At 41.4% G+C, this 27,761-nt stretch overlaps 1 protein-coding gene across 2 annotated transcripts in view; it reads left to right on the top strand.

The window, feature by feature from the left end:
• The first annotated feature begins 464 nt into the window (after positions 1 to 464).
• The window catches only part of sez6b (seizure related 6 homolog b), a 316,013-nt gene continuing 288,716 nt past the window's right edge, over positions 465 to 27,761 (top strand). For both annotated transcript variants that reach the window (XM_049466784.1, XM_049466783.1), the window contains exon 1: positions 465 to 809. In XM_049466784.1, the coding sequence (XP_049322741.1) occupies positions 746 to 809 (64 nt within the window). In that variant the 5' untranslated portion in view covers positions 465 to 745. The remainder of the gene's footprint in view (positions 810 to 27,761) is intronic.

The raw sequence follows: 27,761 nt of genomic DNA, 5'->3' as shown, positions 1-27,761 counted from the left end.
ACTCCACATGTGTTCATTCATAGTTTCGATGCCTTCAGAGAATCTACAATGTAAACAGTCATGAAAATATGTGTCCAAACTTTTGGCCTGTACTGTATGTTTAGTGTATTGTCTGATTCTTTGTTCTGTAAAGCTGCTTTGTGACAACATCAGTTGTAAAAAGCCCTATATAAATAGATTTGATTTGATTAATACCTATTTTGGCTTGTTTAACACTTTTAATTTTACTACTTGACTCCTGCATGGGTTCCTTCCTAGTCTGGATGAGTTCAGTATTAATTTACAGAGTAAGAGGAGTGAGTGTAAGAGTGACAGTGTGTTGCTGAGTGTGTGTAGTGTAGTGTAAGGGCAGTATTAGGCTGTGCTGAAGTTGAGGCTGAAGTTGTTGCGCGGTTCGGACGCTAGGAGCTGTCCGCGGTGCTGAAACGCCGCTGCTGCTGCTGCTGTTAATGCTATTATTGCTGCTGCACGAGACGGAGCTCCGCGCGCTCCTCCCGTCCTTCTCTCTCTCTCTTCATCAAACCCTCCACATCCGACCACAGCTCACCCCGAACACACCCCCGGACCCGCCCCTTCAACACCGGCCACGCCTTCCTCCGGGGTCCTACGCCACGGCGCTGGCGCCTGCTCGCTCGCGCCGCTCTGGGAAAGTGCTTGAACAGGAGGACGGACGCGCTGCGCGGGGTGAGCGCGAGCCCAGCGGCGGAAAAAAGGCACGAGCACGATCGCGCGTTACACGGCGAACATGGTCAGCGTGGCGCTGGCCGTACTGGCCGTACTGGCCGTGGTGGTCTCGGCACGCGGGCAAGGTAAGATAGAAAAGAGCTGGGTTTTGTTTTATTTGAGGGGCTTTGTGATGTTTTGGGAGCTCGCGCTGCTTCAACTGATGCTGATGCTGCTGAGGCTGCTGCGCTCGTGTCCGTCAGTGCTGGACGGAGCGCGCGTGCAGCAGGCAGTCTCTCTGTGTGCGTGTATTATTTGCAGTGATTTACAGCAGTGTGCTGTTGTGAATGTGGTGTGTATTAAATGTAGCAGCAGTAGATATAGTGATACATAGTGGTGCATCTTTCTCCACAGTGATCTGCCTTCTTAAATCCAGCACTAATTCAGCACTTAATACTATACTATAGCAGGACTGTGATGTACAGCTAATGCACATGTATGAATGTACAGTAGGTCTCTGTGCTGAATCTTTTTAGTTCTCCTCGTATCAGACTACCACACTCTTCACGAGACCTCAAAGTTCAGAACACACTTTTACAACATATTTATATTAGCCTATATTACTATAAAAATAATATGGGGCTGTTGATCTCTCTTCAATAACCAGTTATTAGTAAAGAACCACCTGTGCTGTTTATCGTCGCTGTCCAATTACAAACTAGTATCTCCATTTACTATATAGTTTATTACATTCTTAAACAGAAAAAAACGTACACTATGTCAAAATGTATTGATGAATGGACCAATAGAAATTCTTCAAAATTACCTGAAATGAACTCTTTTTATATTGACTTGCATTGAAAGTTAAGAAAGTTTTATCTCCCTCCTGTAAAGTTGTTGCTTCGGATAAAAAGGTTTTTCATTGATCAGCGACAAACTAAACTAAAAATTAAACTAGCATTCAAAGAGCTGCACACTTTCTATAGAGTGGTATAATACCTCAATTATAACATATAATGTCAAAAGTTTGGACACACCTTTACATCCAATGTTAAATATTCATTGAAAAAGCAATAAGATAAGCTTACATCCTATATAGAAATGTCTATGAAGATTTCTACGTTGCATTTTACTATTTAAATTTGTATATTCTGCATAATTATAATGCTATTAGATCTATGTTAATGAAATATACATCACCAGACCTTAATGTTCAGCGCACAGTTTCACAACATATTTATATGAGCTTACATATAATAACTATTAGTGTTGCACTATTATTACTACTACTACTGTATATGTTTTACATAGAGCAAAACAAAAATAATAATAGAATCAATCAGCTATCATTTAAAGAGCAGCACACTTTATATAGTGCATAATAATATAGTGTAAGACGTCAAAACTTTGGACAGACCTTTACATCCTATGTTAAATTATTTAAAAAGGACATTAAAAAAGCAAAAAGATAAGATTTCCATTGTGTATTATAATAAATCAGTTATAGCCTATAAAGAATGATCTATGAAGATTTATATGTCGAATTATACTATTTAAATGTATATCTATAAAGAGCTATACATTTTTTATGTAGTGCATTATAATACTTCAGTTATAGCCCATAAAGAACTATATGATTTTTTTATTATAATGCAATAAGATCTGCGTTATATAAAAATTCAACAATCTATAAAAACAGCACTAACTCAGGCAATTAATGCCATGATATACTGTAGCTGAGATCTGTAATGTACATATATTTATATACAGTTTCTGTGCTGAATCTATCAGTTATACTCAGACTCTGTCTCTGTACCCTTTGAGAGCTGCAGCATGAAGAGCCTGTCGGACTTTTTATTCTTCACTAGAGTCCAAATGCTTTCTCAAACACTTTTAACACATATTGATACAAAAGATTATTATAGGCTACTGTAGAAAATTATACAGGTTATATTGTGTTGTTTATACTTATACCCCAGTAATCATTTGTAAGCAACAATAAGCTTTATGTGGTGCAATATAATAATAGGTTATTAACCTGCTATTATCGTAGCAAAGGGGGATATATTGCACTATAGTGCATTACATTACTTTAAATACAACATATAAAAGAGTACACATAGTGCATTTCTATAGTGCATTACAGTACTTCAGTTCATTTTGATACTTCAGTTATAATCTATATGTAGTTTTGCACTTACAACATTGCATTATTGTGCTTAAATTGCTATATATAATGAGCTATTAGAAATATGATGTGGTATATAATATGTTAAGATTTCTATAGTATAATATGCAGTATAATATTATAAAATATAGAGGCAATGTGCTGTAAAGTTGTATATAGTAGTATCCAATTAGAAGTAAATATCTGTTTTGTTCAAAATCATGCTTTAGTAATCTATATAGGCTTTTAAGATGTGCATAGTACTGTATAATACTTCAGTAGCAATCTAAAAAGAGTGATGTAATTCTTCAAACTTAATCTATTTTTCAGAAATATGTCTACAGTTCCCTTAGTTTGGAAAATTAGCTGTAACATAGCATCCTTTTCTTTTAAACAATTAATATATAGAAATCTCTCTCTCTCTCTCTCTCTCTCTCTCTCTCTCTCTCTCTCTATATATATATATATATATATATATATATATATATATATATATGCAGAATTCCTTTGGCAAAGTGAACATAATGTACCTTAAAAACATATAAAATGAAAGCAGTTGAAACTGTATTTCCACCTCCTGCTGTAGTCTTACAGCACTTACAGAATATCTGTAGGTTTAAGACGTGAGTGGTGCTGCATTAAACTTTAAAAATAATCTTTAAGGAGCTACAAGCTGTGTATAAAATATGTCTACAGTCCCGTTTTTTTACTTAATATTGTAAAATAATGATAATAATACACTATAATTCATTGAAATACAGTCTCAAACCGTCACAGCAGTGCTAATCTCAAAAAAACAAAACAAAAAAAACTGAAACATGTACAATTGCAACCCCTTCTTCTCTCCAGACCCTCTAGCTTATTTTTTCTGTTTAAAACTTTAGCTCATAAAAATATGTTATACTCAGTTCCTTTGGGAAATAGAATGTTCTGTACCATAAAACCTTATTAAATGTAAACATTTGGACCTTAAGGCCGATGTTGTACTTCCTGATAAGTACAAGGAATTTAGCTGTTTTACATTAAAACTGTACCTGTACAGAACCCTTTTTTTCTGACAGTGTATTTTTCACCTCCTGCTGCAGTCTAACACTAGCACTTATAGTCTCATATATATGTGTGTAATCCTGTATTATTTACTTTAATATTTTTATAAGAATCCTACAGGAATCACTTTAATATTATTCTGTAGTTATTTGTACTTCAATAGTTGTAGCATTTGATTGTGTTGAGAGTAGAATTTACTGGAATCATGATGGAACTGTGTTTATCAGCATCTGATCATAATCACATTGATCTTGTCTGTCAGAAACAGCAGTAAAAAGATTATTTGTACTATAAAACTATGAAAAGCCTGAGCATACTGTACAAGCTGTATGCAAAAGTGCTTTTCCAGCACATCAAGCTAAACGTGTATCAGGAATGGACTATCACCATGTTCTCAGTTTGATTTTAGACATAAAAGCATGAGTGCAGTTAGTCCTGTAACAATAATTAAAGTATCAACTTATTGAACAATATACAAACATAACCTCAGTCATTTTAACTGACCTCAGTATTGCTCATTTTATTTACTTAAAGAGGAAAGACATCACTGTAGATAAGCTGGTATGTTGACTTAGTTTGAAAACAGTGCTTTAACTTTATTTTTCTTATTTATTTGAGGAATTCATTAGGTAACAAATGAGGGTCACAAATAACATTTAACATTGTTAAATATCTCAACTATTTATTAACTAGTTAACTAGTTAAGTCATTATTAAACATTGCTAAATGATAATGCTTAATGATGTTTTAAAAAATAATGAATTGAGACATTATTTACAAGAAAATTAAATTAAAGTAAATGAAAGTAAATTAAGTCTAACAAGTACTATTAGTTAACAGTACCTTTATTGTAAAGTGTTACCAGACATTCAAACTTTTTTATATTATAATTTTAATGTATTTATTTTCCTATATAGAAAAAAAATGCTATTTAAATAAATGTAGTAGCATTATTGTGCTGTTATATTATCATTACATCATCAGCATAAAATTGTCTTAAAATGACAATAATTGCAAGTATTTATGGGATAATATATCGATTGGAAAATACAATTATCATGACAGGTCAGAAAATATTTCATTTAGAGCAAAAATATATTTTATGAATTTTTCCACGTTGTTCACCACTGAATAAATTAAATATCCTAAATTCAACAAAAAGCATTTCCAAAAACTGCAATTTTTTTCATTTTTAAACATTTAAACATTTCTGCAGACATACTTAAAAAAGCACACTACAGTTATCATAAATGTACCTCAGCAGGGCTATTCTAATGATACATTTACTTCAGTAGTATAGTTTTATTGATAAATATGCTACTCAATTCAAATGTAGTCAGTCTTTTGATAAACAGAAAAATGCTAAAGATAAGTTAGCTCAGCTAGTGCTACTATCTCTGTAGCTATAGTTCGTGTTTTTTAGCTGGCAAATAGTCAGTTTGTATAGAGATAGTAAACTGATACTAAGCATGAAAATGGTGCTGAAAACATTAATAATTTATTTTGTGTGAATCGAGTATAAAAATGAACTTAAACCTGCTGTTTCTTGGCTCTCACTGCTGTCTGTCTAATACTAACATTGAAGTAAACAGTGCAATATGACAGAAAAAATGAGCCATTGATTTTCTTTTTTTTTTTACATTTACTTGCCTTACATAGATTTACATACTATTTGCACAACACAACTGCACACATATAGCTTATGACTAGATTATTTATAGAAGAATAAGCTTAAACTTTAATTTATGAGTCAAGCGTTTGTATTTTTTATATTGTACTTTTTAACAGGCTATTTAATTGAAAGTATGAATGCACATTACTGACTGTATATCTGGTAATTGTAGACTAGCCACAAGTGCCACACAAGGACAGCTGCTACACAGAATGCGTAACAGAATGACTCTTTATCCGCCCTGAGTCAGCCACAGATTACAGTTTAGTATGCGCAGGCAGCTGTAATGGATAATGCAATAGGGCTGAAATTCACATGCACTGAACGATCCCTGTATCTGTGTTTAAAAAAGTAAATATACCTACACTTATTATAAAAAATAGTTGTGCTAAGAAAGAATCAATAAAAAGAAATGCACCACCTTTTAGTGGGTAGCTATGCCAGACTGTCATGGAGTGACTCAGATAGTCAGTGTGTCATCTTCAGTGATGAATCCTGGTTTTATCTTGGTGGAGATGACCAACTAGCCTGGAGTCATGTCATGGCGTGCGTGTTTCTTCAATGCCAGATCAGCTTTGCTCTTCTTTACAGGCACTTTAAGACAGCCTAATGTTAATCAATGTTAAGTAGGTCCTGATACCAGTGGCTCTATTGTGGACCGACATTATTTCAAAAGGACAATGCTTGTCCACAAACTCCTGCAGTCTTGAGGACACGGTTTGAGACACGGACACTGTGTGAATATTCAAACTGCTTGATTTGGATTATCACAGGACGCCATTAGGGACCTTTATAACAGGGGTCGGCAATAGGTGGAATCATCTGGTCTGTGAGGTTTTTTTTAAATATAATGAATGAATATAAAAAAAATAAATAAAATGCTTCTCTGGTGAGCTTTTGTTTACGTTCCTTCTCTGTCTCTCTGTCATGCTCAGCGTGACTTTAGTTTCTCATTTTTTCATTCGTTCTTGGGCTCCCTATCCCCTAATAAGGGCGTTTTTTCTCATTAGTGTCCCATTCACTTGCTGGGGCAGCAGTAGTGTCATGAACCACGGCCCTGACGACACGGGTTCGATCCCGCGTGAGGAGTGGTGTGTTTGTTTAATTATTTTTTTCCTTTCTTTTTGGCTTTACCTGCTTTAAGATCAACTGTTCTGCAATTGGGTTCAACAACCCTCTGGGCTGGAGAGCTACTAGTCTGTAGCACCCTAATCTTCAACACTTCACTTGCATTACAGATGTATTACATAATACTTAAGTGTTACATTGTAAGTGTAGCTCAATAAATATCACACTAGCCCCCTTATTATACTATTATTAATCTTAATTTTTGATTAAAAAACATTATCTTTCTTCTGACTGTATCATCTGTGTCTTTAACTATTTAGAATTCCTATGCAAAAACAGATAAAGGTATGTTTAAAGGATAGGGCTTATCTGTTGTCGCAAATGAACTCTCTTTATGTATTCCTGTAGCACAGCTAGCATTTTGTAGGCTTGTTGAAATGTCGAGGGCCGAGATTCTGCTCACTTGAGCTGTTTTTCTACTCAAACTCGCCTGGAGCAGAATGTGTTTAGAGGCTCTGCTTCTCGGCTCCAGTGGCTAAACTTTGCCTGAAGGTGACCCGCAGTCGTGACACCGTTATATTTTGGAGCAGCCATAGCCGGCTAACGCGTTCATAGAAGGCTCCACTATGATGATCATTCACCTTCATTGCAATGCACAATGGCTCCAGCGCCGCACTCCACCTACCTCTTACCTTGAAAAGCACTCTGACTAATGCACAGCTCCATCAATCCTCACCTTACCCTGAGAGGCAGCTAAAAGCGGGACGCGGCGCGCGCAAATGGATGACACCGTGGATAACGGCGTATCAGCGCAGAAGGAACAGAGAAAGGTCAATGGGCTGATTTTCTTGGATCCAAATATTGCACGCGTGATGAGCACCCATGCAGCACTTTGAGCTTTCAGGACGGTGCAGCATCCAGATGCAGTTACCCTGCGATCCCTGTAATGATGCTGTATTCTAGCAGTTACAGCTAACAGCTGTCGTAGATTCAGGCAATATCACTGCAATGACGAAGAACCATTCTGGGTTATTTGGAATTTTTTTATATTTTTAAGCTTAGATAACATGTACTGAAAATACATGAAAAAAATCACATAAAAACTTTAGTAATGTTGTGTTAAAATGTTTTAAAAGTGTTTTTTGGTCTTTTTTTAACTCTTCAAAATTGGGACTGGAGCCAATGTAATTGTTAATATATGCCAAAAGACATTTAGTGTCACAATGTGACACTATGACATTTTCACATCTTTGTAAATCATCTAAAATCAACAAAATTCTAAGTTCAAAATGTAGTTTTAAGGTCCCAACAAATAAGATAATGAAGCTAACCAAGCCACACCTGTTTACAAATTACCAGCTTGGCTGAAGTGACTCAAATCTGCTCTTGGCTTAATGGCTTTTAATGCAATGAAAAACAGATTGTATTTTTAGGGCTGGATGGACTTGTCAAATCCAATATCTACAAATCAGATTTAAGTTACTTTCCTTTGTGGTCCTAGTTCAGATGAGTATCTGATGCATAGTTTGATTTATTTCTTTAGATAAGATTTGGCTGTTTAGACTGTTCACATTTATAAATGTAAGATATGGAATTTAATGCATTTGTTTTTTCCTGTAAGCGTGTGCGTATTGCTGCCATTGATCCGCTCACTTACATTTATAAATGTGAACAGTTTAAACAGCCAAATTTTATCTAAAGAAAAAAAACTGAATTAATTAAGGCTTGATTGAGGCTTGTTATGCATATATAACATTGTGAATGTTGAATGTCAGTTAAGCATCAATGAGGCCATCAAATGGACCATCCGCGTAAAGTGTTACCAAAAATTAAAGCTGAAATCTTCGGTGTAGGCCCTATCGTTTACCCAGGTCATGTAACATCTGGACTTTCACAGACCCTGCTATACATGGGTCTTCATGGATGGTGCCAATCCCCCTTGGATTACTATTTAGTAGGCATGTAAATAAAGATATTTTAAAGAGAAGTGGAAGCTTTCGATTGTTGAAGCTTTTGTAGGTCACCTTCAAAGTAAATCTGTGTGAGTTCCAATTACATTTAAGCATTTATAAGATTGTCATGGTGCCATGGCCTGTGTCAGTGCTTCTCAGATTGGTCCTCAGGGACCACTAATAGTTCAGATTAGATCTTCTACCCTGTGTATAGCAGAATCTGGTTGGAATGAAAACCTGGCCTGACTGTGGTTCAGTAGGGCTGGATTGAGGACAGCTTTGAGACCTTTGTAGGGATTGCCTTTAGAGAGCAATAGAACCTCCTGAAGAACCTCAATCTGACTGATTTCAGCCTCATACTCTGGGGCTCTGGGTCTTCTCTAAACAGCATTTTGTTATACGGTCAGGATAACAGTACATTCCATTCCACTGTTAGAGAATTCCTCTGTCTGCGATAAACAGCAGAAAGCATCTCCTGATGCTGATTGAGAATGCACTGACTATCTGTGGCTGCTGTTCTCTTCTTCTGGCGGTGAGGTGAGTAAATTCTCAACTCCAGCCGCTCCAGTGAAGGGGTCCCCGGGGTCTTCTGTGATTATGGCAGTGTCAGAGGCAGCTGACATATCGTTCCCCCCGCTGGTCCTGGGCAGACCTAGCGGCTGTTGCTGGCCGTGCCTACAGAGAGCAGCCCTGCGGAGGTTAAACCCCACCGCCTGACTCCATTATCCCACCCACATCCCTCCGCCACGGCCCTGCCTGTCAGCATCCAGCTCCTTCATTCCAATCCATCAGCACTCTTGTCTCCAGGCCAAAGGCGGGCGGCGGTGGGGATTGGCCATTGCCCCTGACCCCTGCTGGCTCTCTTGTAGGTCTGGCCGCAGTGAACCTTCTGTTCGTCCAGGAGCCTGTGGGTTCCAGCCCTGCTCTCTTCTCCTTGATTAGAGCTGAGAATAATCTGGTGTCATATTTCCCATATCGCATCTCTTATTTACAAAGTGTGCTGAATCTGTCACATCATTGTTTTTTGTGCTGCTCTTTTTATCTGTTGTTCCACAAGTGAAAATATACAGAACGGCTTTGTTTTACCTGCTGCCTTTGCGTGTGTGTTTTTCAAGCAAACCAAATTGAGAGTATAATTGAATATAGAGGATATATACGGAAGCTATAATTATTTTGCCTTTGACAAAGTTGCTCAGGTATTCCCATATACAACTAATATATCTCAGAACCTGTCATGCTCTATTAGATTTAGAATATAAGATCACGATCAATCCAGTAGATATGATGTAAATCACTAGTTTTATTATAAATAACACTGAATATTTATAGTATGGTAGATGTAGTAATAGATTTTTAATTGATAGGAACTAATATCACGTCCCAAGACTTTTGCCATATCAAGGCCTCCTGTAGTCCAAAAAGATGTTTTATTATAATACAAAGTGGACATAATACAAAGTTGGATTGAAAATACAGTACATGTCCAGAATTATCTGCATTCTGTAACTAAATTCCAGTTTCATGATGCCTGACCATACTTAAGAATTAAATGTGGAAAAAAAGTGTATGAACCAATTGCAAAGCAGAGATGTGAATCATACATGATACAGACAAAACCCAGGAGGCCACACAGTGTGCAATGGAAAATGGTTGGCAATACTTCGCAAAGTATATGTTAAACTAAACATGTATTTTTACAAATAGGAAAGGAAGATGTGATCAGTACTCTTCAGTTCTGTAGTAGAATGTGAGACCACAAAATAATCAATAAATATTTTGTAAATCACTTATTTAATGATAAATAACACTGTCATAAATAGCATATTTATAGCATATTATATGGCAGAAGTTGTAATAAGTCCTATGACTTTTGCCATGTCCCATTAAAGGTAAAGAATGATACACTAACCTGGGGAATTTGCATGTGGGGCCTCCCATAGTCTAAAATATGTTTTCCTATGTCTACTACTACTATGTCTTTAGGTTGGAACCGATTTTAGTCCTTTGGTCTTCCAGACAGAAACTGAGCCTAGTCTTGGACTGCACAGCATTTTAAATAGAGATTTCTCATTGAAAGCTGAATTTAGTCTAGGACTAGACTTAATCCCTGTCTGTAAAAACAGCCATAAAGGTCTGGAACACATAAAGTAGGTGTGAACCCCTACAGCAATCGGATATTTACTAATTTCACGAAAAAACCTTATCCTGTAACCCAACCTACAAAGTACAGTAATGTTAGAATATAAAGCACATGTCAAATACAAAATCTCTTGAACACTGCTCAGGCAAAATGCCAGAACAGACACAAGACACAGTCAGGCAAGCTCCCCACTGGCAGCATGGATGGCATGCTGAGACATGGAGGACAGTGGTAACACACTCATTCACACACATACATTCAAACACTCTCATCTCTTCTTTTATAAGACTTCGTCCTTCCCCTACTTTTGCCTGAGCGCTGTGCATGATAAAGTACTAAACCCCCCGAAATCCATTCAGCTCCCTTGTGGGTGATCTGTGCAGATGTCTTCGATGATCGATTACTCCGTCCGTCATCAGAAGGCTACATTAAAGAGGTGGAGAAAGAAGGTGTGGAGAGACAGGAGCGGAGAGATGAGCTCCACACGCTTTTGCCTGATTGAACTTGTTGTTGTTGCAGTTTGAATGAATATGGGCTGCGGTGGGATAAAGACGTGGCCGTGCGGAGGATCTAATTATAAAACGCGTTTAAAAAGCTCCTCTATGCTTTTTCCCCACTCCAGCCTCCATGTCTGCACTTGACCTGAATATGCCACAGTCTGTATTCTCTTCCAATTATTCGGGATGCTGTTGTCTCATGTGGCTTTACACTCAAACACACACTCGCACCCACACTCACTGACAAAGGCACCCTAATTGAATGGGGAAGAAATCATAGCTTTGTGTCTGTTTTGTCTGCTTTTTTCATTAGTGTATAATAAAAATAAGAGACACTATGGTAGCTAACAGGCTTTAACGCAAGACAGTATGTGTTTGTGTGTGTGTGTGTGAGTGTGTATGTGTCAGGGGTGGGTGAGGGGTTTTATGGCTGTATTTTTTGTATTTTTATCTGTGGCCGAGGATGGGTGTAGGGGCCTGCTTTATGTGCCTCTTCTGCCCCGGCCATAAATCTGCAACCTCCAGCCCCTAAATCACAGCTAAAGCACATCGTAACGTCACGGCTTACGATTCAATTTAATCTCGTCCCTTTCCTGAGAGCGAATTGGTGGAAGGTGGTGATAAGGGCATGTTTTTAGGGATTAAAGCTGTTCTTAAACAAATCTGGATCTTCATCTCGCGGTTAATCATCTTCTCCTGACCCAAGGGCTGGATAGACTGGGCGTGGATAGAGTAAATGCAGATTTACGATGTTACAGGGCAAGTGTTTAATGCAGCAATTGAATAATGGCCAAGGTTGATGATGATTTTCAACTATAATTCAGTTGGAAACTAAGTTATAGTACATTTGTCAGATTATGCCTGTATAAACATTTTGATTGCTATTGAATGTAAAGGCATAATACAAAGTGGGATGGGAAATATAGTATATAGAGTCCAGCATTTTCTGTATTCTGCAACAGAATTCCAGTTTTATGAGACCTGATGATACCTAGAATTAAATGTAAAATAGGATATACAACAGAAACCGATTGTTTTTCTTGGCAAAGTGTGGCAAAGCATGCAGTGTGCAATGAAAAATGGTTGGCAATACTTTGCAAAGTAATGTATATGTGAAAATAAACAGATATTTACACAAACAGAATTGTTAATCTACAACGGAATCTTATCAATACAGGCTAATGATTAGAAATTAATAGAAAATATTTAAAACCACAGATCGTAGGCCATGAACAAAACATTAGTCCATTAGAACTGCCGTCCCATTAATGTGGTGTAATAATAAAATTCTTATTTTTCAGAATCTCACTGGAATTGGCCTTTCAATAGTCAATTGGATTTTCAATAGTCATGTGCAGTGACTACTGTATAGCCAGCCCTATCATTAAAACCCCTAAGAGGTGAAGGGAATTACATTATTATCTTGTTACAATGACACCTGTCAAAACCAAGGATATATTAAGCAACTGTTGGGTACTATTTAGTTTGGATTGGAAGCATGTTAGCGTTGAGCTTAAATTAAGACATTACTCTGATTCCAGACTCCAGCATTGTAGCCTTTGCACTGAACTTACGTATCTCAGACTCATCTCAGACTTGCACCCATCTCTCCAAACCACATACTTGAAAGGTTCCTTAGTTCTTTTTACAGTATTGCTTCAGAAAATGAGACACAGTGTTTACACTGTTCACAGTGCAAAAAGCTCTTTACTTCCAAGCAAAACTCATCACGAAACAGCCCATGTGGTAGATGATGCACACCTTCATTCCCCCTCCCTTCATCTTCTCTCTCTGACTCTCCGCCGCCGAGGAAAAATAATTTGGTCTCAGTGATCTGATGCAATCGGCGCCGCTTCGTGGCTTTGAGTGGGAAAAAAAAGGGAGTAGAGTAAAGGATAGGGCACTGCTTTCAATTAAACCCTCAGCCTTTCGAGGTCTCGTTATCGTACGTTTTCTGTTGGCTGGAAATGTTCAACACCTGTTGTTTTTAGCGGGTGATTAGCCAGTTAGCTCCTGCGTGCTAATCAAGGACAGTTCAGCGCACATATCCCCTGCTAATTGTTTCGTAGGGCCTATTTTTTTTTCCGACTGACTCGTGTGGAAATGAACGTTATTGTAGCTTGCCTGTGAAGAGCGGTTGCAAATTGGGCTCTGACGTTTCCCAGGTGGCACCATGGTGGCAGAGCTTTCGCTTCCACCTTCCTTCAGTCTCTTCCATAACCGTACCTGATCCATGTCTGCCCGCGGCCATGAGGAGTGTTTATCCCAGTTATTGTCAGTCAGCGTGCTGTTCCCCTCCAGTTGTGTTCACGCTCTTCACAGCCGTTTTCCGCTCAGCGTGTATATATGCTTTTCTACCCCCCTCTCCCCTCCTCTTCGCCGCTTCCTCCTCATCTCGCTCTAGAGCCTGTCTGATGTGGTAAACATCTGTGGCGCTCCCGAGCACCTGTGCGCTCTCTTTGGCTTATGTGCTCTGACAAGCGCCCCACTTCATTTGACTCCTCTGGCTGTGCTGCATGTTCAAAGCCTTACTCCACACATTATTGAACTGACAGAGCGTCACACGATCGCCCTGATCCAGCTGGGCCGGGGCGTAAGAGTCGGATCTCCTAACCGCCGCGCTGATTATGGCCTGACCACTGCTTCTACCCTTTGTGTCAATAACGCTCTTCCGACCTGCTTCCTGTGAGCCTGCATGGGTTCTATTTTTTCTGCATGGCCAGCTCTGTTCTACCTGAGGTTGATTGGACATTACATTTGCATTATACTGTATTTCTGGTATTTGGCAGAGCCTCTGATGCAGAATAACTTATCATAGAATGTACAAATGGTACTTGGTAGTAGGTCGGTCAGTGTAGCACTAGATGTGCTATTAATATTAAACCCCAGCACCTACACTAGTATTAATACCCAGTAGGGTTAAAGCAATCTTTACTATATGTTAAACCCAAAACCTTTTTATGTTTCACTTAAAAAGCAAACATGCTGGTCTGTATTATACTAAAAAGTAATAAAAAAATAATGAAGGGCAGGGAAAGGATCCAATCAGATTAACTTCTAAAGACCAAAGACCAAACAGTGTTTCATTTTACCCTCTACTAATAATAACATTCAGTCTAACTGATAATGCCTGGTATCTGTTTATTCAGTTTGCTACCTCTTCACAAACTGTCTGTTTTCCAGAAAAAAGATACAAGCTGTAGCTGAGCTAACTTAACCTTTGCACTTGTTTGTTTACCAAAAAACTGTCTGCCTTTCTTTTTTATGTTCATCTCACTCAAATGTGGTAGACTGAGGTAAACTTATGATTGGAATAGCACTACTAAAGTCACTAAGTTAATTAAAGTAGCACTGCTGCGGTAAATGTATTTTTTTTGTAGAGTTGGGTTGTCTGCTGGGATATTAAAAGTGTGGTCATTATTTGAAAAATGTTTTTATAAAAAAAAAAAAAAAAAAATTAATTAATTAAAATGTGTATATTTGAATGAATATCTGAATTTTTTTAAATAGTCAAATAATTAAAAACCTGTGAAAAAACATATTCAGTATTGAGTTTGACCTTCGGCCTTCGGAAAAAAATCCAACAGATGTGCGGCTCCAAATGGCGTGAGACAGCTGTGAAACGTCAATAAATGCAATTCCAGTAACTGCTTATTGCTGCACAGGATTGTTTGCCAATAATGTCAAACATGCTGGAACATCTCGAGATATCTGAGACAGCTCTCACTCTCAATCTGTAAAAACTTGCATAAAAACAACATGATATGCAATAACAAGCATTTGTCTTTGATTTGGGAGTATTTCTAACAGATGAATAAATAATAATTTGGTTGAATCATGTGTACTTGAGCTCATGAAAGTCCATTTTCTTGCTGTTTGGTAGGCTAAAGTAATACAAATTTTACTATATAATACACCACATTATCTCATTAACTAATCTTTGCAATGTTAATAAATGAGTCAACCCTGTATATCTCACCTCTGGTGAAGGCCCCATGTCCTCTCTGTAAGCTTAAGAAGCCTGATAGGGAAAGATTGTGTAAGTTGTGAACCTCATCTTTGAGTGTATCGTGTATAGTGTGTGCACCAGTAAGAAAGCCAGTAAAATTGCATGTGATAAATCATATTGTGTGGAAAAAACACAAGTACAGAGATCCTGAGGATTCATCTGCTTCCCACTAGGCTCAACTATAGCAGTTCTGATTGTGGCCTGGCTGTCATTTCTGATCCATATGTCAATAACCTCATTAAGACCAGCTTCCCAGCTTCCCAGTGGTGGACAGGCACAGCTGGGGTTCCACCTAAGCGAGCAGGGTGACACGCGTGAGAGGGGTTTGGCACGGCCGCTGTGCTATTAGCACGCTGACTCACTGAGCCTTCTAATAAGAGCTTTCAGCCCTTTTGCATGGAGATGAGGTGGCAGTGATGGGTGAGGAGCGCGTTGGGGAGATATTCATTACAAATCAATGAGGCAATCTCCCAGAGGAGCGGCCGGTGTCCTGCACGCCATTCTTCAGACCCTCTCCATTTGGCTTAGGCTAGTAATCCAGACCACCCTTAATAAATCCCGCAGGCCTTTTTGCACACGGGGAGTCGGGGTCTCGCTGTCAGGTGTAAAGAATGAAAGGACAGAGGGCCCGGCGCCTCGCTTCAGTGCGTCTGATATCTTTTGATTCATAATGCACCCAGCGCCTCCGCTTCACCTCTCTTGCTCTCTCTCTCTCTCACTCTCTCTCTCTTTCCGACCAGTAATGCACACGGGCAGGCCTCAGAGCACCGGCTGCTTCAGCGGAGCTGCTGGGTGAACAGGGAATATCTAATCATAAGGAGTTGTGAGAAATCAGATGTTCGATCACATACTGTTGCATGAACAAGAGAACAGCACACGGTGTTGCTGTGTTTTTTTAAACAGATCTTTTGGTTGAGAAGAAAACTTTTCGTTCTTTCTTTACTTTGTTATTAGTGAATCCAATGAAGAGATGAAGTTATGGGTTGTGCCGTACCATATCAATTATGATAATATTGTTAAATTTTAAGCAGTATTCTGTCTTAAAAGTAGTCTATTTTTTATTTTTATTTATTTTTATTCATTTATTTTTATATATTAATATTTTAGTCAAAATCAGAGTTTTGGTAAGTTACTGTTTACATAATGTTTTAAATGAGTTTCTACTCAACGTTTGAAACTTGCATAAGTATTAATATAACTGTTATATATATACTAAATAAAAGTGTAATGTTTATTTTATTATTTATTCAGAATATTCTGTTCTTGAAATAGTCAAATATTTTCAGGCAATTATTTATAAAATCATCAATACTATATTTATCAATCGCTAACAAGCTAGTTCTACTGTGTTAATTTGTTACCAAACGCCAAAAAAGCCAAAAAGCCTATGAACTGTTTTTTTATGATACTCTTTAACTAAAAAGAGAGGCATTAAGGAGAAAAACAATATAAACAAATCAATGAACTGTTGTTTTCTGGGCTCATCTCCTAAAAGAACTGTGATCTATGTGTTTTATGTTGTTCTATGGCTCGGGTGCCTAAGGCCAAAAACTGTATATGAAGGTCTATATCATTTTTATCAGTCTTGTATGTGTAGTAGATGTAGTAGTACATGACAATTCAACACCTTCGTGGCAAATGTGTGATGAGGCCTGCTGTTTGCACAATGCTAAACCTGTGGCTATAAGCTTCTCTGTTCCATGTTAGCTACATCGCTACATTAGCGTCATGGTTTCTGAGGAAATAGAGTAAATAAGGAAGCAAATATAATAAACCAGGGGCCCTATTTTAGCAATCTATAGCGCACTGAGGGCAGCTCGAAACACGCAAAAGGCGTGTACTAATTCTCTTTTTAGATGTAACATGAAAAAAATAATCACTGTGCCAGTAGTCATTCCCTTTAAGATCCAGATGCGCACTGACTTTGACGCGTTTGTATTTTAAATGCGCTGTGCTTTGTGTGAAAGAGAGAGGCGCAGCGCATTTTGCCTGATTTTCTCTTGGTTAAATAACAGTTAAGATGGTGGTTATAGTGTGTTTTATACCATTGCTTTGCTGTTTGAACTACACTTGATCTAATGTTATTTATTAAAACGTTTTTTTGTTTTTAACTAAACAGTGGCAATGCAGCGCCATGTCATGTGTGCGTGTGGCTTTTTAGAGCACTGGATGTGATTTTAATTAATGAATTAATATATATTATATTTTAATAAGTGTGACCTGGTAATAAGAAACAGACAGTAACAGATAGCTATATAGATCTGTGTATTTTACATTTTTTGAAGTTGTGTATCAATGACGGGCAGCGCAAGAAGCGAGAGCGCGGTGGCAATGTGCTTTGATTGTATTTTCAATTTTAAAAATATAAAAGCGAATTTCATAAAACAGATTGAAATGTTTTTCTCTTTTCATTTTTATTTCCAAAACTGCAGGATGTGAGAGAGAGAATAAGTGAGAATGAGCATCTGTCAAAATCTCAAACAGCAGAAAGCATCTATCTCATCTGCTATATTAAGATACTAATTACTAATTACTAATAAGTCTGTGTTCTAAACATAAATGTAAATCTTTTAAATGTCAGAAAAAATATAACTAATAGTTACTGTGCAGATTTTTAAGAATATTTTATGTTAGATATGATTGCTGAAGGTGAAGGTGTTTTTTGCTGTGGTAAAGAACTGATGGTATGTGGTATTTTGCTTGGAGTGTGCGGTGCCACTGTGATCCACACTTGACTGTGTCACTGTGTCACTGCTGACTGTTGCCCTGGTTTAACTCGGTCAGTGGCGCATCTATGTTTCCTGCTGCCAAGATAAAAAACACGCCAGGAATTTGCCTGAACACATGTCACTTCCAGACCACAATGCCCATTGGTGTTAATATATTCCTAAACTCCGATGCTATTTTAAAGATGTGTGCTCAAAGTGTAATAAATTAGACGGTTGATGAGGTGTAAGATAGTAAGATAGCATTGCGACGCGTCTTGTGCAGGGTGTACAATAGGGCCCTAGATCTCAGATGGTGTATTTGGGGTTAGGGGTAAGAGGAGAATGGTGTTGATTAGATGTTTAGCTGAACCGCACTGCTTTAATGATTTTGAGCAATGGCTGTTGTCAGACGAACTGTCGCTTCAGCAACACCTGAGTCCTCCTCCTGCCTCCTGCCCTCCGGACCGCACGTCTCCCAGGCTTGTCTCGGTATCGATCGGGCAGCCAAGAGAGAGCAAACGTTAGTGCAGCAGATATCAGCCGCCCCCTCGCCTTGCACGGATTGGCAGGCTGTGTACACCTAGCTAATTGGGCCTGGCGTGAGCGGCGCATGCAGAGTCTTGGCTTTTCTGGTGTGATTAGTCCCCCGACAGCTCCCGCTTTTCTTCCTGCCGTTTGGAGTGCCAGCTCCCATCTAGGAGCTACTTCATCTCGGGCAGGAGCCCTGACGTGGCTCCGCACTGAGGGAGACAGTGGGTAATCACCTGGGGAACATGTTTGGTTTGCACAACCAGATCCTCCTCGCGGTTCTGCATGAGCGCCTCCGCCGCAGCCTCTCCAGAGATGCCGGCGGACTTATTTAGCCGGAATGCTGCAGGCGCGCGAGGATGCAAATGTTCATCTTTATTCTGTCTTATTTTTCCAGAAGAAGCAAAGCTGTTGGCAGTGCTAAACAGGCTTGTTTACCCCCATTTGTTGGCAATGAGATGTGCATTTTACTTTTGTTAAAATGCAAGTTAGACTCACAGTTGACATTTCCTTGCTCTGCCCTTAAAAGCATTGTGAGTCTGCACATTCTGACATATTGACAGTTTTTTGTTTTGCTTTTTTATCATACTTACATTTTTAAGATTAACGAACACATTTTAATATCAGAGAAACACAACCTGAGTAAATATAGCCAAACCAACCTGGCACTCCAAACTCAATAACTTGGTTGAGCCTCCCTTGTCAGCAACAACTGCATCTAAGCATGATGATGCATGTTATACTCTCTGTGGAGGAATTTTGGCCCACTCCTCTTTGAAGAATTGTTTTAATTCCTCCACAATGGAAGGTTTCCGAGCACAAACGTCCTGTTTAAGATCATGCCGCGGCATCTCAAACAATCTTTGACTAGGCCACTCCAAAACCTCATTTTTTTTTTTTTTTTTGAGCCAATCAGAGGCAGACTTGCTGGTGTGCTTCTGATCATTGTCCTCCAACAGTTGTTTTTGCCTTGGAACTCTCACATGGAGACCCTTTTTCTTTTTTGTGACCTCCTGGATGAATTGTCCATGCCCTTTTGGAGTAATTTTGGTAGGTCACTCCTGGGAAGATTCACCACTGTTCCATGATTTCTCTAATTGGGAATAATAGCTCTCACTGTGGTCCGGGTTATGATTAGGATTGATATGGGTTAATGTAAGTTAGGGTTATATGGGTGCATGTAGTTTGCTGGGGTTAGGATTATGATTAGAACTGGTATGGTTAGGTAGGGTTAGTTAGTTTGAGTTAGTTTGTTTTAGTTAGGGTTAGGGTTATAGCTGGGCATGTAGTTTGCTGGGGTTAGGGTTGTGATTAGGATTGGTATGGTTTTAGATAAATTAGTGTTATAGGTGTGCATGTAGTTTGCTGGGATTAGGGTTGTGATTAGGATTGGTATGGTTTTAGATTAGTTAGGTCTAGGGTTGTAGGTGTGCATGTAGTTTGTTGGGATTAGGATAAGGGTTACGATTAGCATTAATATGGTTTTAGATAAATTAGGGTTATGGGTGTGCATGTAGTTTGCTGAGGTTAGGTTTATGTTTAGGTGTAGCATTATTCTTCTACAATGATACACACATACAATCAATAGTAGTTTTACTAATGCAGTAAAACTAATGTGTGTGCATGCATGTGGGGCAGGTAGTTTAATTTGTAGCCCGTGCTCTGCTGCTGGCCCTCTGTGTAATTCCACCCCTGTCACACTTAGCATTTACCATAAACTCTCTCTTTCCCCATAAAGGCCTGATTGATGGCTTGTCAGGGATTGTGGCAGGCATGTGCTCCGCGTGCTTAAGGATATTCAAATCATGTCAGACCCTGGTTCTTTTGGGCCCACAACAGGAGGAATGATTTAACTGCGGTAACAAGATGTGCTCTAGGGCTGGAAATATCGAGCATTGTCAGAGCTGCCGCTGCCAAACACAATGCGCGTCAGTTAAAGTCAGTTATTAATTCACAGCTAAAACTCTCTCGCGCATATAAATCCTCCACGGCTCTCCCACTCAGCATACAGAGCCGGCGGTGCTGTTCATATTGCAGCACCTCTCCTCCATAAAGGCGCTGTTTACGTTGAGCTATATGAAAAACGTCCTCGCCGTTTATTTGCCTTTTAGATTCTAGCCTGAGGAACATTAGAACGGTTCTAATGACAAGAGTAGCTCAGCAGTGACAGCAGAAGTAAAAAAAAAAAAGAAAATATCCTCGCACTGTAAAACACTGTGCTCCCACACATAAAACACCGGCATCACCACCACACTTTCATCTTCATCCTCATGCAGATCCATCAGGAGGTGACGCTTGCCTTCCAGAAAGGGCACGGCGAGCTCGGCACTATAAACGATTTGCTTTTAAGGTGAGCCGCCGGCCTGCCAGGGCTGCCGCTAATGAACTGAGCGCACGAGCGTGCAGCAGGGTGTCAGGTCCCAAAGAGCTCCAGACATGCCGGTAATAAAGATGAATAATGCAAATGCAGGGTGCATGCGCGAGGCGCCTTCGGCAGGAATCAGCGCGGTCGTTATTTACCTTTACACAGTTGTCAGGGGGGACGGCACGCGGCGCTCTGTGCCAAATAGGTGGCCCGGAGAACTCGGAGATGGTGAAAGTAAGACAAATGTGGCCATAAGGTCCCGGCATTAATCACAATAAAACTATTTACTCTTCTCAAAACATGAGTCGAGCTTTCAGGGGCGTCCGAGAGGGCCGGCAAAACGAACTATAGCTGCGTTCACATTACACAACTGAAAGTGACAACCATCCAGTTTATTTAGACTGCTGCTATATGATGTAGACCTGTCAGTGCTGTGTAAATACAAAAAATACAGTATTTTAATATAGACAGATTTCCTCTGTAGTGAGCAACATACTATGTGGATGGTCCTCTCATAATTTTACCTCTCAGTGTTTTACCTATGATAACACTTTGTCTGTTAGTGTATAAACTGAGTTTATAACTAAGTTTTGAGTGCACTTTTACGAAGTTCTTCAGTCAGTCAAAAATCATGTCTGCAAAACCCCATTGAGGCCAGTGAAGAAATCCACTCCATGCTTTTTACCCTATCTGACTCATTTTTATGTTGAATGTGTAAAACTAACATGCCTTGGGCCAAAAAAAGTAGAGTAAAGACTTAACACTAACACTAACTGGAAGCCCCTCTCCAGAGGGTCTGGACGGTCACTAAGTCCAACATTCAGCTCAGTAAAATGAGTATCAAAACACATCAAAGTTAGCAACCACCACTAATTAGCTTCACAGGTTGCACAAATTCCATTTTTTAGCGTAGATTAGCGTAATGTAAGTAAGGCCATGGTCAAATTATTTTTTTTAATTTTATTATAGTATACAATAATCACACAGCCTGCGGTGTTCTGCGTTTTCGTGATCTAGTTTGCAGTGATCAGTGCGTACCAGAAGTGGCCAAGAGAACAACATCAACATCACGGGTGAACCAGCAACAAAGTCATTAGCTGCCCAGACCCATTAATGTGAAAGTCAGGTTTGGGCAAGGAGGAGATGTGGAGGCGGTCCCATTTGGGAGTAGATTTATTAAATAATAAAGAGATGAGAAACTAAATAAACAAAGAAACAAAACACGAAGCATGAAACACTGAGAATACTGAGGACTATGAAAACAAAGAAACACAAGAACCTGACTGCCGTAAAAATACGCCCAACGAAGGGAACTGTTTATACACACAGAAGGGGACAGGAAACAGGAAACACCTGAGGACAGGTAACGAGGGGGCGGAGCTACAATTTAACACAGAAAGAGCACATAAGACACAGAGACAGACAGGGAACAGAAAAAGGAAGTGACATTGAACTATGGAGGCCTCACTTCACAACTGGACTTGCAGGACTTGAAGGATCTGCAGATTTGCAGATGGTTTAACTCTGTTTCAGAAGAATACTAATACACAGTATTAGTGGTCCTAATCTTAATGTATATTGTTTCGCAAATATCCTTTTTAGGCAAATAATTAATATCTGTCACGCCTGGCCCTGTTTCCTGTCTGTCCTCGTGCCTGTGTTGTCCCACGTGACCCGTGCCCCTGTGTTCTGCCTGTGATTTTCCATTACCTCATGTCTCATTTGTAGCTCCACCCCTTCCCCAGGTGTTTCCACTCCCAGTGTGTTTCCTGTTATGTTAAAAAGACTTCCTCTGTTACTTGTCCTCGGTCGGTCTTTGCACTGTCTCCCGTTGTCTGTCTCTCTCTGCGTTTTCTTAGCCTCTCAGTGTTTCCTTAGCCTTAACCCGAGTCCCTTGTTCTGTGTTTATCTCTGTTTATTTTCTAGTTCCCTGTTTAGTTTTCTAGTTTATTCCCTTGCCCTGTTTAAGTTCATCCTGTCTAGTTTTATAGCCTCTGTTTCTTGTTTTTCTTTGTTTCTTGTTTACTTGTTTATTTGTTTATATTTATTTCATAAATTCGCCATACCTGCACATACGTCCGCCTCCTCGTCTCTCTGCCTGGGTCAACCCTGACAAAAAGACCGACCCAATGGACGTAAACCAGTGGCATGCTGCTCGGAAGGCGGACCTGGAGTTTCTCCGCCTCCTCGCCGAGCGAATCCGGGGCAATGACCCGCTCCCGGCGCCTTTCCTTGGGTTGGAGCCCGTGAACCCAGCTTCAGCGGTGCCCACCGAGACTCATAAGGGGAAAAAGTCTCGGAGGAAACAGGCCCGAAAAGCCCGCAAGGCGCGGGAGGACTCCCTCCGGAGCGGGGAAAATTTTGGGGGGGCGCTGGGGGTGTGTGCTGTCGGCCTCGGTCCTCGCCCCGAGGAGGACGGGGGTGACTTGGATGCAGGCTGTGAGGAGTCCTTTCTCTGGGACTACTCCGATCTCCTCACACCTGCGTCCAGCGAGGAGGAAGAGGACTATCCTCCTGCACCAGCCCGCCTGCCGCTACTTCCTTCCACGGTGGCAGCAGAACCGCGCTCCGAGACCCCCTGTGCGGCGAGCCAGCCGCGGTCAAAGACTTTCCCCGCGCCAGCTTTCACCGGCGAACCAGCGCTCCCCGCGCTACTCACACCTGACGCTGCACAAGAGAGTAGGACTCCAGTCCGGGTTTTTACTTCACCCGCAGCTTCGGGCTCCAGTGCTGCAGCGGATCTCTTCATGCCACGCCCCGTGAAGCACGCGTCTGAGGCGCTGCACCCCATGATACAAGCGGCGGCCGCGCCGCTCTCCGAGATTTCAGCGGCGGCCGCGCCGCTCTCCGAGATTTCAGCGGCGGCCGCGCCGCTCCCCGAGACTTCAGCGGCGGCCGCACCGCGCTCGCAGACTGCAGCGGCGGCCGCGCCGCTCTCCGAGACTTCAGCGGCGGCCGCGCCGCTCTCCGAGACTTCAGCGGCGGCCGCGCCGCTCTCCCAAGCCCCAGCAGTCCCAGCTGCTCCAGCTCAAGCCCCAGCAGTCCCAGCTGCTCCAGTTCAAGCACCAGCAGTCCCAGCTGCTCCGGCTCAAGCACCAGCAGTCCCAGCTGCTCCGGCTCAAGCACCAGCAGTCCCAGCTGCTCCGGCTCAAGCACCAGCAGTCCCAGCTGCTCCGGCTCAAGCACCAGCAGTCCCAGCTGCTCCGGCTCAAGCACCAGCAGTCCCAGCTGCTCCGGCTCAAGCACCAGCAGTCCCAGCTGCTCCGGCTCAAGCACCAGCAGTCCCAGCTGCTCCGGCTCAAGCACCAGCAGTCCCAGCTGCTCCGGCTCAAGCACCAGCAGTCCCAGCTGCTCCGGCTCAAGCACCAGCAGTCCCAGCTGCTCCGGCTCAAGCACCAGCAGTCCCAGCTGCTCCGGCTCAAGCACCAGCAGTCCCAGCTGCTCCGGCTCAAGCACCAGCAGTCCCAGCTGCTCCGGCTCAAGCACCAGCAGTCCCAGCTGCTCCGGCTCAAGCACCAGCAGTCCCAGCTGCTCCGGCTCAAGCACCAGCAGTCCCAGCTGCTCCGGCTCAAGCACCAGCAATCCCAGCTGCTCCGGCTCAAGCACCAGCAGTCCCAGCTGCTCCGGCTCAAGCACCAGCAGTCCCAGCTGCTCCGGCTCAAGCACCAGCAGTCCCAGCTGCTCCGGCTCAAGCACCAGCAGTCCCAGCTGCTCCGGCTCCAGCACCAGCAGTCCCAGCTGCTTCGGCTCCAGCTCAAGCACCTGCAGCTCCCAGAACTATGTTTGGGCCCAGGCCCCGTATTTCCAGGCCTGCTCCTAGGCCTCCTGACTTTGCCCCTAGTTATGTGCCCAGGCTGTCCCCACAGACTTTTACCAGTCCTGGGCACCCACCTATGTCTTTTGTACCCCTGTCTCTCCCTGTCCTGGTCCCCGTATCTGTGATTGTTCCAGTTCCTGTCCCCGGTGGTTTCTCTGTTCCTGTCCCTGTTACTGTGTTTGTTTCCGTCCCCGTCAATGTTCTAGTCCCTGTTCCCATGTCCGGTCCCGTCCAGTCTCTGTCTCATGTCCAGTCTCCGTCACCTGTCCGGTTCCCCGTCCAGTCTCCGTCACCCGTCCAGTCTCAGTCACCCGTCCAGTTCCCCGTCCAGTCTCAGTCACCCGTCCAGTTCCCCGTCCAGTCTCAGTCACCCGTCCAGTTCCCCGTCCAGTCTCAGTCACCCGTCCAGTTCCCCGTCCAGTCTCAGTCACCCGTCCAGTTCCCCGTCCAGTCTCAGTCTCCTGTCCATTTCCCCGTCCAGTTTCCGTCTCATGTCCAGTCTCCGTCACCTGTCCAGTTCCCCGTCCAGTCTCTGTCTCCTGTCCAGTTCCCCGTCCAGTCTCCGTCGCCTGTCCGGTTCCCTGTCCAGTCTCCCGTTCGGTCTCCTGTTTTCCCCGGCCTCTCCCTGCCGCCAGCCCCCAGGGTTTGTTTTTCCGCGCCTCGGGAGCTGCGCGTTTAGGGGGAGGTTTCTGTCACGCCTGGCCCTGTTTCCTGTCTGTCCTCGTGCCTGTGTTGTCCCACGTGACCCGTGCCCCTGTGTTCTGCCTGTGATTTTCCATTACCTCATGTCTCATTTGTAGCTCCACCCCTTCCCCAGGTGTTTCCACTCCCAGTGTGTTTCCTGTTATGTTAAAAAGACTTCCTCTGTTACTTGTCCTCGGTCGGTCTTTGCACTGTCTCCCGTTGTCTGTCTCTCTCTGCGTTTTCTTAGCCTCTCAGTGTTTCCTTAGCCTTAACCCGAGTCCCTTGTTCTGTGTTTATCTCTGTTTATTTTCTAGTTCCCTGTTTAGTTTTCTAGTTTATTCCCTTGCCCTGTTTAAGTTCATCCTGTCTAGTTTTATAGCCTCTGTTTCTTGTTTTTCTTTGTTTCTTGTTTACTTGTTTATTTGTTTATATTTATTTCATAAATTCGCCATACCTGCACATACGTCCGCCTCCTCGTCTCTCTGCCTGGGTCAACCCTGACAAAATCAATAATTAGGTTCATATGATCAGCCCCCCCCCCCCCCTTATATTGATCAGGTTTATTCAGAACAGTAAAGTTAAATTGATCAATAGAACTTCATTCATGAATGCAGCTCAGATTCAGAGAGGCGTGTTCAGAAAGTGTAAAGCTGCTTTTCTCTGACGTAAGCAGCGTCAGCGTGCTGTATTGTGTGAGCAGAATGGCCGTGGAAGCTGCTTTCCATGATAACAGCGGTTACAGTATTTTAGCAGCCAAGTGCTCGGCTTTATGAAAAAATGATTACAGGAAGCGACGTGTCTTTGAGTGGTGAATGGTGGAGGATTTGTCTCTGATAAATCTCCCTCAGAATAGCGGCGCTTTTCTGCGATTGGGGGTGAATCAATGGCAGTTAATTGGCCACATTAACTCTGCGGGCTGAGGTCTATGGAAGAGCAGATGTGTGGCTGAAAGCGAGCAAGCTGCTCACACGCTGCACAGCCACCTGCAACAGAGCCCGCACTGCGGCCCAGCGGCTTTCCACGGGCAAACACAAATCACACAGCCCGTCACAAAAGACTGTTTTGCTTTGGAAATATTATAGATGTGTAATTACATTCAATTATTAATTTTCCTTCTTTTGAGGAAAGTAACTGAAAAGCTGTGATGGAAATAGCCAAAGCAACAGGCAGCTGGTGGGTGGGTGGTGGGTGGGTGGGAAGTCATTGTTAATTGCATTATTGATGGATTAAATGCCTCTTCATTTTCACAGGATCAATACACATTATTAATATGATCTGGAATGATTTCATCTTGCTGAATTTATGTATGCATTGTCTGTGTCTGGTTGGGATTTTTTTTAAATAATAATAATAATAATAATAATAATAAAAATGCTCTTATGTGTCTCTCTAAAACCTGGATTATATTCCGTAAACTACAGTTTCTACATTATGCAAGAACTGATCTTACTTACCTGTACCAATTTTTGTATTCTTACTGGATTCCCATTGAGGCCAGTGTAGAAACCCGCTCCAAGCTTTTTACTATATCTGACATATTTGTTGAATGTGTAAAACTAACACGCCTTGTGAATGAAGCAGATAAAAAGAGCTAACACTTACACTAACTGGATTCCCCTCACCAGAGTCCAGCATTTAGCACAGTTAAATGAGTAATAAATCACATCAAATTTAGCAACCACCACTAATAAGCTTCACAGACTGCAGAAATTCAATTTCTCTGGAAAAAATAAAGGAGCAGAAATATTGACTTCAGGTAACTAGGCCATGATTAGGGTCATGGGTAAATTTAGATTTTTTATCAACTTCTTATCAACAAATTGCAGGACTTGATTTGCTGATTCTTTTTGCTGGATTCTCCCAACAGTTGTGAGGTGTAATTTACACTTTGAAATACCCTGAAAAATTCTGATTGTGAAAGAATCATCTGATGATATATATTAGGCCCTCTGATGTCTGTAGAGAACATGGAAAAGATTGCCTGTTGAGTCATAAAATTGAATTAGTGATTAAGAAGGAAATGCACAGACTAAAAAAAAAACATTTTTTATCAATAAAACAATTTGCTATTTTTGCACCCAAAAAGTCGCTATACATGCTGTTAAAGAGACTAGTGTTAGTGTTATCTTCAAAACTCAGAACAGAACAGTACTGAAAAAAAACGAATGTCAGCTTTTCTTCAGGTTTCGCCAACACATTGTAGACAAGACACAAAAAGACAGTTGCGAAATACCATGTTAAATCTGAAATACTGCTCAAGAGCATGGAGGAATTAAACTCAGCAAATCTGCTCTTCCAGATAACTAACTCATCGGATGCAAGGCATGACTGAGTTTGTGGAGGATTTTATGGCTTTGCACTTGAACGAATGAAGAAGATACATCCTTTCATGATGAAACGCTGTAAAGACGAAGCCGCACTGGCAGAAAATGAGAGAAATCTTC

The sequence above is a fragment of the Astyanax mexicanus genome, chromosome 18 (assembly GCF_023375975.1).
Source record: "Astyanax mexicanus isolate ESR-SI-001 chromosome 18, AstMex3_surface, whole genome shotgun sequence".
NCBI classification, from domain to species: Eukaryota; Metazoa; Chordata; class Actinopteri; order Characiformes; family Acestrorhamphidae; genus Astyanax; species Astyanax mexicanus.
Note: the sequence above shows the minus strand (reverse complement) of the source record. Positions and strands in the feature narration are given on the sequence as shown.